Here is a 13036-nt window from a genome sequence, read left to right on the forward strand (position 1 = left end):
ATGCTCAGTCCCTGCTCCCCAGCCTTGCTGAGGCCACAGTACCAGGAAAAAGTGGTCTTAGGGTAGCAGGAGAGGACACGGATGAAAGCTAATGTTATAGTTGTTTTACCCCTGTTTGTGTTTTCTGTGGTCCTGTCGGGATAGTCTGTGCAGCTGATGAAATTCTTGGATTTAATGTTGAGTCTAAACTCTTGATAGTTGTGAGTTGTGTAAGAGGAAACAGCAGGGAGGAGGTAAGCAGGTTCATATATCAGAGAGAATGTGTTTGATGCAGTTCTTGGGAGGTGGTAATGACTGCTATAATTTAGCTCAGGCGTTATGCTCATTCTTTGCAGGTGTGGGAATGCAAAAAATGAGAGATGATTTGTTGCTAAATGCTCTGAAAGATTCCAGCAACTGCAAAGCGAGAAGCCTTTAGGTCACCGCTGTTAATACAATGTGGATCTCACTGCAAGCAGTATGGTGCAGGAGTCTGATAAGAGAAGAGGGTCGTGTCAATACTCCTTCAGCCACTTGCAGCTGAAGTCTTCTGTGGCCTCCAAACACACATACAAAACACACCTCTGCTGCTAGGCCCCATATTGCTGTATTTTTTTAACAATAGATTCAGTTACATAATGAACCCCATCTATATCAAAGGCTGGACCATGGACAGGCTGGCATGGCTCCAAGACCCTCAGATTGGACCAAAACCACATGGGAGAACAAACTCTTCCCTATTTTTCCCCTCTCCCACTCTACGCTGCTCTTTGTCATACCACAGAAGATATCAAGTGTGAGAGGATGTCATGTGTTGCTGATCATATGTGTATTAAACAAATATTGCAATGGTTACCTAATATGTTGCGGTGTACTGTCCTTTATGTATGGCCTAGAAACCAGAGAAAGTGTGGCATCCCAGACATGGTTTTAAAATACGTTCCTCATGGCACTACAGTACATAGGTTTGTGAGAATTACAGCTAGAGAGTATAGAAAATTCGACCACAGGCTTGTGGGATATGTATTCACTAGCAGGGTAAATAGAATTTGATGGGCTCTGCTGTTTTGTCTGAATCGCCATGTTGCACTGGGCGACAAGATTTGGTGCTCCCACAGAGTGCACTCACACACAGCTCTGCCAACACTGAGCTACATTTAAAACTCTGGTCCTGCTGTCCCTGTCGTACTTTCTGCCAAGCAGCTCCACAAACACGAGAAACGAGGGAGAGACATTTGTTTCTTTTCTTTCTACCTGAGCTTTTCTCGCCTTCTGACCGTTTCCTCTTGTCTTTCCTCTTTCTCTATTACATTTAGCTGACATGTTTTTGTCTCTTACATTCTCTCCTCTCGCTTTGCCTGTACCTCTAATACCTCTGTGCATCAGTAGCATGAAAATTTTGTGATGAATGTTCCTCCCACACTCCACATTCCAGGGTCTTACAGGATCCCACATGCTGGTGGCTCTGTCTCTTTCTCCCCAGACTCATTGCTGACAGAGAAGTGCAACTTGTTTGGGTGTAGGGAGTGGGGCAGCGTAACAATGCATGTGTGTAGGAAGAAAGGGGGGTTGTAATATGCTAATTCATCATTCTTAATTAGAAGCAACATTCCATTATTGACATAGACATTTGCAATTAATGACTGTGGGTCTCAAAAATCGTCAAGTATCCACTAACGTTGCTTTAAATGATGTTAAAACTGTGAGTAGGTCTTCATTGCTTCTTCTCATTTTTAGTGATCAGCACATTATAGCACTAATAACATGCTTTTAAAAACCTTAAAAACCAAATTAAGTTTCAATGTCAGATGAGAAAATAATATATTACATATATTATACTACTGTCAATCATTAATAGCCTCAGTAACGTGACTCTGATGAGCAGAGGCACCTGAAGTGTGACGAGAAAAAGGTTGAGATCAGATAACTCTTCAAGTAAAGAAGGAGAAAGTACATGTGCAACAGTTCAGCGAAAGCAGAAAGCTGTGACAATGAAAACACAGCCATAGTTACTAATCAACAAGTCTTAAAGCTGTGGAAAGAAGATGAGCAGTTATGCTGCCACCCTATTCACAATTGGGATGTGCCAAGAAAAAGTGAAAACGAGAGAACAAATGAAAAAACAAAGTGAAAGACTGTGGACAACTGTTCAGAGAAGAGAACAGAACATGACCAGATGTCAAATTGTTGCTGTATTTTTTTGTTATTATTTCTTTATTTCATTTCTTCCTTTGTAAAACCTGCAGTGACAGTTTCTCTTTAACACTAGCACTATTTTACAGCGCTCATAAACTCCCGTGTAGACAAAATAATTGTTTGTTTTAAAATGATGCCCAACCTTTGTTTTTCAGTAGAAAAATGTGAATTTTCCTAAATTACATTTGTGAGTAACAAAAAGTTTCATTAATCTGTAAAGTAGTAAAAGTAACCTGACACTCTGTGACTTTCCCTGGTCTAGTAATCCGTCTCCATCTGGCATTCCTAGCAGGTTGAGACAGACACTGAGAATTATTTGCAAATAGTTTTACACCCAGGTCTGAATATCTTTTCAGTAAACAATGCTAATCATTTGCTCCACTGGGACAGATTACTTCAGTTTTATTTATTTTTTTGACATTTCACGCCTGATTGAAGCACCAGATTTTACATTTTACGATGATCCCTCTAGATTTATCAAGAAATGTTTCAATCCTTGAAGTACACAGAAACTGAAACTTTATAAACAGTATAAAACCATTATGGTTGGGATTTGTACCTCCCGACACTTTGAAAGAAGTTCTTTATTTTTTGCTCAAGCGTTTAATTTCCATTTAGCTAAGTTAGCATCAGGTCGTCACAGGAACTGGTGGATGTATGCATCGCTGGCCAATCGTATGTGACCTTGGTGGAGCCGGCACCAATTTAGTGGCTTCTTGAAAGCCCGAGTGTTGGCACTCGGCTTCCCTTACTTCTTCTCTGTGTTGGCCAGTCCACGAGGAACTGAGGAAGTCAATGTTGGTTCTGTCTGCCACCCTGTTTTGCTTGGCCTGGTCATGCCAGCAAAGACAGGAGACACCAATAATAAAATAGACGCCTTTATTTAGTGAGAAGAACAAGGAGACGATGCAAACTAAGCCTCAGGAAGTCATTTACTTGGGTGGAGTGGCTACGACTTATTTGAACGTGTTTGCTTTGGAACCCGTGTGAGATACTATAGGAAAAGGAGGCAGAGTTTGTTTTTTTTTTAGAATACATGCCTTTTGGATTGAGTTTGTACTATACATTGCCAGAAACCTTTGAAATTATTTATCTGCATATACTCATGTAACAGAAATGTCACAGCTAAATAAATTTATGGAATTGCTAATGTGCGTCACCAAATGGTATTAAAAAAAATTCTACTTGTGATAGATGCAACAAATAATGATAGAGGTTAAAGATACACAACAATAAAAGTTGATTGGTCACAGATCTTTATTTATTTAATCAGTTTCAGTTTAATTTTTTTTTATTTTTATTGCAGTATGAAGTGACAATTCATGTTACAGCCACTAGCTGTTTGCAGGATGCAGATTCAGAGAACTTGAGAGACTCAGAGCACCAGAGTGGAATCAAGCTGGGCTGGTTCAGTGACAGGCAATAACCATGCTTTAAGTCCAGTTCATTTCCCTTGCAAATCAGCCTCGCATTCTCAGAGTTTTCACAGTTCCCAGCTCCCTCTTTTTTTCCCCGAAACATGCCCTGAGTCAGCCAGGCTCATTAGACGGGATGAGACTATTACCAGACGAGTTATCCTGCTCCTAACAATGGGATGTGGTCAGGTGGTGGAAGCACTAGTTTCACTGGGTTCATCTCGCTTCGCTTCTCATGTCCTATGGGTCCAAGACCGCGACTCCCAGTCCAGCCAATAACGCCCTTCCCTCCATCAACAATAAGTGTGACAGCTGGAATGTAGCATGGCCTCAGCAGCAGTAACAGCATTCGAATTCTTGTAAATTGTATTTTTATTTTTATTTCCAGCCTCTGGATGTGAGTGTCTTCTGTAACTGTATGTGCTGCCAGTGTCTTTAAGGCCACATTAGCGATTTGAGTGTAAGCTCATACATGAACTGTCTTTGTCAGATAAAGTTGCAGATGCACTGTAAAAATGTTCATTCATTCATCGTAATGTGCTGATGTAACTCACAATGAACACCCCCCACCCACTCACCCGACCACCCCTATTCCCCCATTCCAGTTTATTTTTTCAGCTATTTACAGTAGGGCTTTCAAGATGCCCAATCAGAAACTGTGGACAAGTTCCAGGGAAACAGGACCCAAGCACCCTGAAGAGCCTTTTTGCCTCACTTTTATTCACTCCTGTTCTTTCTCAAGAGTTCCTCCTGAAAGTATTTGGCAAACACTGGTGGAAAAAAAAAAGACTTTGAGGGAAGAAAAACAACAAGTCGTTCTTGAGCCACCCACACCCCATCTGCTGTGGTATTATCTTCTTTTATTATCTACAGATTATGTGCGCTGATATGATTTCTACAGTTTGGTCTGGTGGTCATTGTGGTTGTTGTTCTTGTTATTTTTTGTTTGTGGAGCGCTGTGATATGAGACAGCGAGGAGGGGGGAAATCCTCCCCCATGTGCATCTAATCCATTCAGGACCCTCTTAATGGCTTGTCAGTTCCCCTTGCCCTTCCATTTTCTGTCCAATTAATTCCTTTCTAGCTCTCCGGATAAAAGGACACAATGGGGCCCCTCCACAGCATAATGAATCATTAAAATTCAGCAGCGCGGCCCTGGCACTTGGCTTCTCCCTGGGCTGGTTAAGGACGGCTGCTTGGCATGCATGCCAAGGCCAACTTGAGCATTCTATCCACTGGACGAGAGCAGATATGCTCTCTCATCGTTCCTCTCATGTTGGTGGTTTATCAAAAAAAAAAATCTTAACTTTACTATTTTGGAAGATATGTCCACAGACAGTGTCAAATCAAGGCGCTGTGAGGTCTAAAGTTTCAGAGAGTGTCATAAAAAATGGATACATTATTTACAGAAACATGGTGTAGTTTGTTTTAGACACCTGTATATTTGAAAATGAATTGAAAATGCCCAAAAAGAAAAGCATTTCGCATTTATTTGGCAGAACATGTTGACAGACCTATCATTCGAGCAGCTTATGCACTCTACTTAAAACTGCTGTAAATGTTTAATTACTGTTACTTTGGAAAACTTTTCAAAAACATGAGAATGATTGCATAAAGGTTTGAAGTGATTTAAATTGATATAGTAAATAGTATATTCACCCTCACCTACAGAAAACAACCACTACTTATGCATATTGCTGGGAGCTGACAGAAACAAACACACAAGACAATAAGGGAAAGACTAAATTGAGAATGAATCATCAGAACATCTTTATATTATGTGGATACATCCAGAACATGACACTTTGAAATGGTGCACCGTGAATGAGTCACACCTGCTCTATGTCAACAAGCAAATGTACAGTAGATGATTTGACTGTGGTATATTTTATATATATTATATTATATTATATTATATTATCTCTTCTTATTTTTGGTTTTGATTGCAGTTTTTTGTTGCATTAACGTGGATAGATATGTTAACAAGAACAGTACAACATGTAAACAACATTAAAGGAGTCATAGCTGATTTAAACCGTCTATGGTTAAAAATGTTTGACTGGAGCAAGGAAGCTTGAAGTCTTACCGTCTGTTGTGTTGTGGCACTGGGAACACTGCTGCCACATGTTTCAGGCTTCCTGAAAGAAAACGCATCTCTACAATTTGATACATCTGAAAGAGAAAGATGAAGGGATGTTTTCATTTTTCAGTTCAGGGTTTTAGTATATCTTTCATAAAATTATTTTCAGCTTTTACAAAGATTTTCTATTGATTTCTGCTGCTGCTTATTAGTAAAGTTTTCAATTTACTCCTCAACAAGCATAATTGTGAGCTACTGATGTTCCTCTGGTCCAGAAATCTGTAGGTAACATTGATTTTCATTAGAACATTTTTGTTTTTTGTGAAAACCACATTTTCATTCTGTCAAATATTATTAGAGGACATAAGGTGGAAGGTGGTTCTGTATATATATATATATAAATATTTATAAAGTAAAAGGATAACATGTAAAAATTTATACTGACATTAAGTGTCAAATCAAGGCCCTGCTGCTTCAGAAGTTAATTAATTTATTTCATATTTACTGCAACAGCTTGTAGTTTTGCTGTAGACATCAGAAGAAAAGCGTATGTCTGCAGCGAAAGAATAATTTAACATGTAGTTAACATTTGTTGATAGACTTCCTCATCCATCTGATTTGAGCACAGCTGTAGCTGACAGTACAGATGCTGGACAACAAGGCTGATGGGAACAGCTGATGTTCAGCATACAGACAAACCCATAAACACTGCTCATTTTATTTTAATTAATTATCATGTAACAAAATACTCCAAACGTATTTGAAGGAGTTGCACGAAGACAAGAACGACAAGGACAAATATCAAGAAAAGGTATTTTTTTATTTTTTTAAAAAAATGGCCAGTGAATGGGTTAGCTGTGCATGTGAGAATGAAACTCTAGTTAATAGAACAATCGTTTTCACAGCCTTTCCCAAAAGTTTACACCAGGATAATATACAAAACACAGTTCTGTGGACAAAACGTATAGCGTGACACTTTCATTTCTCATACGGCATCTCACAGAACATTACAAACCAAGGCTGAAAGGAATGATATCAAATTAAGGATATAATCAGGAGCAGGTTAACTGTAGGAGTTTCTGCTGTGGATAACTGATTGTGTGCTGCCTGAAGTTTGTTAATAATTCAATTTCATATTGAAATACTGACAATAAGCATTAGAAGGCACAAGAACATTTTTGCACAAGACTACAGCAGAGAGTTGGCACTTGATGGTTGATGAGATAAATATGGGCAAATATCATTTTTCTCTTTCTAAAACCCTAGATACTCTTCACTGAGTAGGAGATGATGTTCAAAGAGAATATTTTAGTGAAAATTTAGTTGTTTAACATATCATTGGAGTGTATTATACCATGGGATATGTATCTCTTGTCCAAAGGAATGGCTCAAGCATACAGATACACTTTATCTTCCACACACACATACACACACACAGATGCATGTACATACACATATCCATGTGTTGTCCATCCGCGTATGCAGGAGATCCAGCTGACATGTCAATCAGAGTGTGCGGTGTTATTTTACCCCATTTCCTTTAACCCTAGATCATGACTAATTGCAATTTGCCAAGCATAGCTTTCAGACACCTGTTCTGTCTTGTGCGAGTCTGCTGGTCCTGCACCATTTTTTTTTTTTTTTTTGGTTTTTTTTTTTTGTCAACTTGGAATGGAGATGTTACTGAGAATCAGTCGTCAACGGAATGGATATTAAATGCACTAAACCGTCCTTAACTTCATTTACCTTGTTTTCAATAAAAGCCAGACAGTACTGTAAATTATTAAAACCCACATTACATGTGTTTATCTACTTAAAACAACAACAAAAAGAAACCAGTAATGCATCAACATAAATACATATAAGACTTTTATGCCAAAATGACACCATAAGATTCGTGAGCCATGTACTTAAGACTGATCCACCGATGTGCTGCAATACAGCTCAGGCTATTAATGTTAATTTTACTGCAAATTCACATAACTGGTCCCATTAATATTCTCCAATGTATCTGCTGCTCCCTCTGCATTACAGAATTGGGCCAAACCTCTTCTCTCCTACACGACTCGGTTGGAGGCCTTTGCTTTACCTCACGTGCAATCTGGAAAGACGGGGGATGCACAGGATGTAGGTGTATGCGACATGTCCTCACAGAGGAGTTTGGCTCACCAACAACATAATTTGTCTTTGTGTAAAAAGTCTTAAGTGTGTTTTCTTTGTGACGATATAACTGTATAAAATCAGCAGGCACTTTTTCTTTTATTTGTTTCACGTTCAAATGGTCACAGGTGTCCTACTACCCCCTACTCACACTTCTCCACCTGCTCATTTTGTCCTTCATTAGTAGTGCATCAATCTGAATGAGTCTCTGGTTTGAACTGACTGTATGTTGTCCCCTTAAGGTCGAGACAATGTGGTATACACGGGCTGGTCCCAGCTGGAGGCAGTGGGGCTGTGGGCAGGAGCCATTGACAGGCTGTTGAGGATCGGGCTTCCGTAGGGTCGCCTGGATGAGTGGAAATAAGGGTACTGGTAGAGGCTAGAAGGGTAGCCAGAGTAAGGGTTGTAATAATTGGAGCTCTGGAGGTCAGTATAGTCACACTGAGAGCTCGAGAAAGAGGCCGCTGCCGAGGCAGATGACGTGGCCGACGTGACACAGGCCTGGCTATTGTAGGAGCTGTAATCTGAATGTGAGGGTGACCCATGGGAGTGCTCGCTGTAGTGGCTAGGGCTCAGTTGCTCTGTTTTGATATGGAGCCGATGCTGGGCCACCTCGCTGGCAGAGGAAGAGGGGGAGGATATGGCGCTCTTGCGGCTCCACGCTGGCCCGTTGGCACCTCCGTGGCTGTATGAGGAAGTGTAGGAGCTGCCGGGTGCTGGAGCCTGCCCGTGGCTGTGGTCTGAGGGCAGGGTGGAAGAGCCTGAGGCGTGGCCGTTGAGCGGGAGGTACTGATCAAACTCGTGCACATCGAAGGTCTCTATGTTGCTGATGACATCAGTGCTGAGTTCAGAGATGTCTACGTTGCTGAAGTCGATGTTTTGCCTGTTGCTGTCAACAAGACGACGGCTTTCATGCTTCAGATCCTGCTTCACCCCGTGGTGCAGGTCTGTTTTGGGAGTAGTGGGTGGGGTAGGAGGGCCATGGGGTTGCCCTGGAAAGAAAGTTTAAGAAATAAGCATTAAGATTCATCCCTTGAAATATAAAATGAGTCAAACTATTTATAGCCTAAAAGTAATTCTACAAAAACAAGTTGTGTTTGACACATTGATACTTGTAGAACATGTGACAACATACCTGCATGTTCAGGGTGGTGGTGTCCATCAGTCATCCCTGCCAGTCCTCCCATCCCTGGTTCGGCTTTATACATATGATGTGCCAGTTCTGCTCCTGAGTCTGAGTCGCTCTGACCTGGTTTAACATTCTTCCGTCGCCGAGGCTGGTACTTGTAGTCTGGATGATCTTTCTTGTGCTGAACCCGAAGCCTCTCTGCTTCATCCACAAATGGCCTCTTTTCACTCTCTGAGAGCAAGCTTTAGTGCGAAATACATATTTAATGTCACAACGTATGAAAAAATAATCAAACTAAGCTACAATAAGATAAAACTGATGATCATTTTAAGAGGGAACTCTTTATTAATTTGTCAAAGGGTTAGGAAAAAATCTAAAAAAAATAAAAAGTTTATTAACCCAATTTTTTTATTTCAATACTCCATCATTTACATTCAAAAAGCAAATACATTTTTATTATGTAAATTTTACATTTTTGTTCAATTGTCGAAGTTGTAAATTAAATATTATTTAGGATTTGATGTCATAATCTGAAGCCACTCACTTCTCTTGTAGTTTTTTTCTTTAATAATGTTAATTTACGCTATGTTTCCTTACATTTCTCTTTACAGCTAATACAATATTTCCTCACCGCCACAGTTTTCCCAGCGTCTTGCTCAGTTCGGCGTTGTGCAGGTGTGGATACTGATCCGCCAGCTTTCTGCGGGCCGCCTGCGCCCAAACCATGAACGCATTCATGGGTCTTTTGACGTGGGGTTTATTCTTCAGCGATCCGTTCCCTCTTACGGGCATTGGCACCAAGGACCAGTCGTATCCCTTGAGGACCTGCGAGACGGCGTCCCGAATGCAAGCTGGAAATCGGTCGTCATCCTCGGAGTCCAGTTTCTTGCCCACACCTGCGAGCAGGGATCCCTGACCGTCGGAGCCTGTCGGTGAGGACGGAGCATCGGAGTCAGACTCGTCCTGGGACATTGAGCTGTTTGTACCCGATGGGCTGCACGGCTGGTCGCCAATACACTTGTCATGCTCCTCCGTCATTTTTAACATTATTTGTTCAGCTCCGGGGTAGATGAAAATCCGAAAACGATCAATTATCTTCAATTAGGAAAAGCTAAGGGACAACAAAGTGGCCAGTGCGCTTTTTACGCACGGTGCGCCACGGTAAATTCCTTCAGTAATTACAGTCAATGTGAGTCCGTTATTTTCCTTCTGCTTCCCTGTTTATTTGTCTTCGTTTCTCTTGTTTTTCCGAGGCAGTCGTGGGATGTGCGGTCGTGAAAGTTGTGGTCCACAATGTGAGCTGAGGAGCTACACGTTACAGCAACTTGAGTTGGAGTTTTAAAATCGTTACTCCACCTTCGTCCTGCGATTGGCTGGAAGAAATCCCTACTTTCTCCCCATTGGTTCGGGTTTGAGGTTATTTTTCATCAGTGACAGTTCTGTTGTGATTAAAGTTGCACACGCCGTGCGACAAATAGATATTAGGACACAGTATTATAGAACTGTTAGGAAATGTAATTTAAGTTTATAAATTACTCATTTGTACTCAGATTTGAGTTTTTATTTATTGTCAACTTTCAGTCTCTAAATGCAAAAAAATAACGCAGTAAACAGTTTTTACACTCATGAAAAAGTAAATTAAACAATTAAAGAATAATGAATGTGCAATAAACTAAAAGTGGATTTTTTAAATAGAAATTATTTTAAAAAAGTTCAACAAGTTACTCAGCTCCAAGCTTCAAAGTGGACGGTCAACTATCATGAAACGTTGTGCTATGCAGAAATTAACAATAGGTTAATATTTATTCTCCCAAATCATAATTTTAAGCTATAAATGATAAATACGTCAAAGCCTGAAACAAACTAAATAAACTGCTGCAAGTGATAGAAAATGTTTAATTAATGTCAGGTCTGACAGAGCTCATCGTCCCACAGACAGAATGATCCACTTCATCACTTGTCATCACGAGCAAGTTTGTTTTGTTATTTGGGTGGGGGCATTCTTCATCATTTAATAATTACTCATGCAACAATCAAACAACGTCGTTTTTGTTTTGTGTTTGATTGTAGGCCCTCCATCTCTTCCTATGTTTTCACTTTCCTCTGTTGTGAGTTTGTGTGAGGGACTAGTCGTGGCTATAAAATTCAAACTCTCATTTCTTGCTCTACAAGTCTGACAAAAGAGTTGCGTTGCTTTGATAAAAAAAAATAAACCTACAACTTCACAGGCCTGTGCAAGCCCAATTACTGCTTTGATAAATGCTCCAAATTTAGAAGAGGAAGTAAAAAACGTTTTCCCAGTAGGCTGTTGGCGATCCGTAAGTCACTTCTCATAGTGGAGCAGGCGTTTTATGACTCTGAAAATATAAAGAGCAGAGGAGATAAGAGGGTAGATTGAATCACTGCCTTTGTTAATGGTGTCTTTGTGTTCATGTATTGTGGGATGATTTTTATCACTGACGTCCCTATGAAAAGACAAGGTATGTTTGTGCTGGACGGCAGTTTGCTTTGCTCGATGTACACTACAGGTGGCTGAAGGAAGAAGGGAGTTTGTACTGTGGACCAGCTTGCACAGTAGAGTTTTCTGCAAAAAAAAAAACACAATGGTTTGCACAGAAAGGTAAGATGTTTCTATTGTTTCTCTTATTAGCAATAGGTTTGAGAAGACAAAAGGCATGAAACTGCATTTCTTTTACAGTCAAAATGTCCTGTAACTGTCTCTGCTGTTTTAAAGCTATAACCTGAAAAATGAAAGCTCTCACTTGGTCAGCCCTCCTTTCTAGCAGCTGTTGTGAAAATGCTTGGTTGGGTCAAGTTCAGTACATGTGTGTAGGGGTGTGTGTGTGTGTGTGTGTGTGTGTGTGAGAGAGAGAGAGAGAGAGAGAGAGAGAGAGAGAGAGAGTGAGTGCATGTGTGTGAACAGACAAACTGGACTGTGGCAAGCTGTCAAACACGAGTGACTCTGGCTTCCTTCTTGTCCTGCTCCACACATGGACAAGTATTTGTGGGCATGTGTTGGCTTATGCCACTCATATATGTAGAGCTCTGGAGCTTTTAATTAGTCTTCCTGTGTGTGTAAATATATCATATTCATGACAAAACACTTTGGAAATAAGATATAAGTCATACTATATGTGTATCTCATTGATTTTAAGCAGGATAACTGCAGTCATCTGTTTTATTTGTCCTGACATAAGGCTACATGCTATTTTTGATGATCTAGAAAACAAGTACAAACCTCAATTAAGATTTAATTTATCAAATTGCTGTAACATGCACAAGACCTAATTCCAGTCACTTTCACATCAATGAAATTAATTTCTTGATCCTTTTAAAGTTCCCTTTAGATTTGCAATTAAATCTTTTTGTTTATGTCACATTTAATGCTGGAAATCCCTGTACTCAATCACAATTGAAACTGAATAAACTGTTCCTGGCTCACGTCGTGTCTCCCTACCAGAGTTCATGGAAATGCTTTTGCCAGTGTTGAGGTATCCTGACGATACACAAACAAACAAATGGATCACTATGAGTCAAAGCAGCATGTCATGGTTCATAAGTTGCTCTGCGTGGTTATCATTTACTGAGAAATCACCTCATCTCTGGTTTGTTTCAGATTTGAAGATAAATATGAATGAGGCGAGCATGAGTGGCAACCGCTGTCCAGTCCTGCGGGGCTGCGGGGACTGTCTTGCTTTCTGTAAAGAGGCAAAGAGACAGGGAGAAAGAGGCAGATTAAACAGACGCCTTCCCCTTTCATGCCTCCCTGTGTTGTGGGGAGAAACTCTGGCTGGAGTTTGTGGGCTCTAGGCTCTTGATTAGAAAAGGAAGGAGCGAGAGAGGAGAGGTAACCGCGCATGAACCATAACTGTCCCAAAGAATGAAGGAAGGTTTTAATTTTCCTATTTTTGTGAGATGCATCTCAAAGGAAAGAACTGGGTAAAGATTTTTCAGATTTTTTTTTTTTTTCGGGGCCTTAGCAAACCATGTTAGCCCAGTTCTCCTGGGCCCTGGTCACTTCTTCCTTACTTGTAAATTATACTCTCTGACTTCTAATGTGCATACAAAATTAGATTAC

The 13036-nt window shown here is 40.4% G+C and overlaps 1 protein-coding gene across 1 annotated transcript; it reads right to left on the reverse strand.

The window, feature by feature from the left end:
- Nucleotides 1-7273: 7273 nt before the first annotated feature.
- On the reverse strand, nt 7274-10005 carry LOC113162385 (SRY-box transcription factor 8). Its single transcript, XM_026360478.1, has 3 exons — nt 9590-10005; nt 8965-9200; nt 7274-8821 (listed from the first exon to the last, which is right to left on the reverse strand). Exons 1-3 carry the CDS (start codon nt 10003-10005, stop codon nt 8067-8069), a joined length of 1407 nt encoding a protein of 468 aa, XP_026216263.1. The 3' UTR covers nt 7274-8066.
- Between the last annotated feature and the right edge of the window lie 3031 nt (nt 10006-13036).

Source organism: Anabas testudineus, chromosome 8, assembly GCF_900324465.2.
Source record: "Anabas testudineus chromosome 8, fAnaTes1.2, whole genome shotgun sequence".
In the NCBI taxonomy this organism is placed as follows: domain Eukaryota; kingdom Metazoa; phylum Chordata; class Actinopteri; order Anabantiformes; family Anabantidae; genus Anabas; species Anabas testudineus.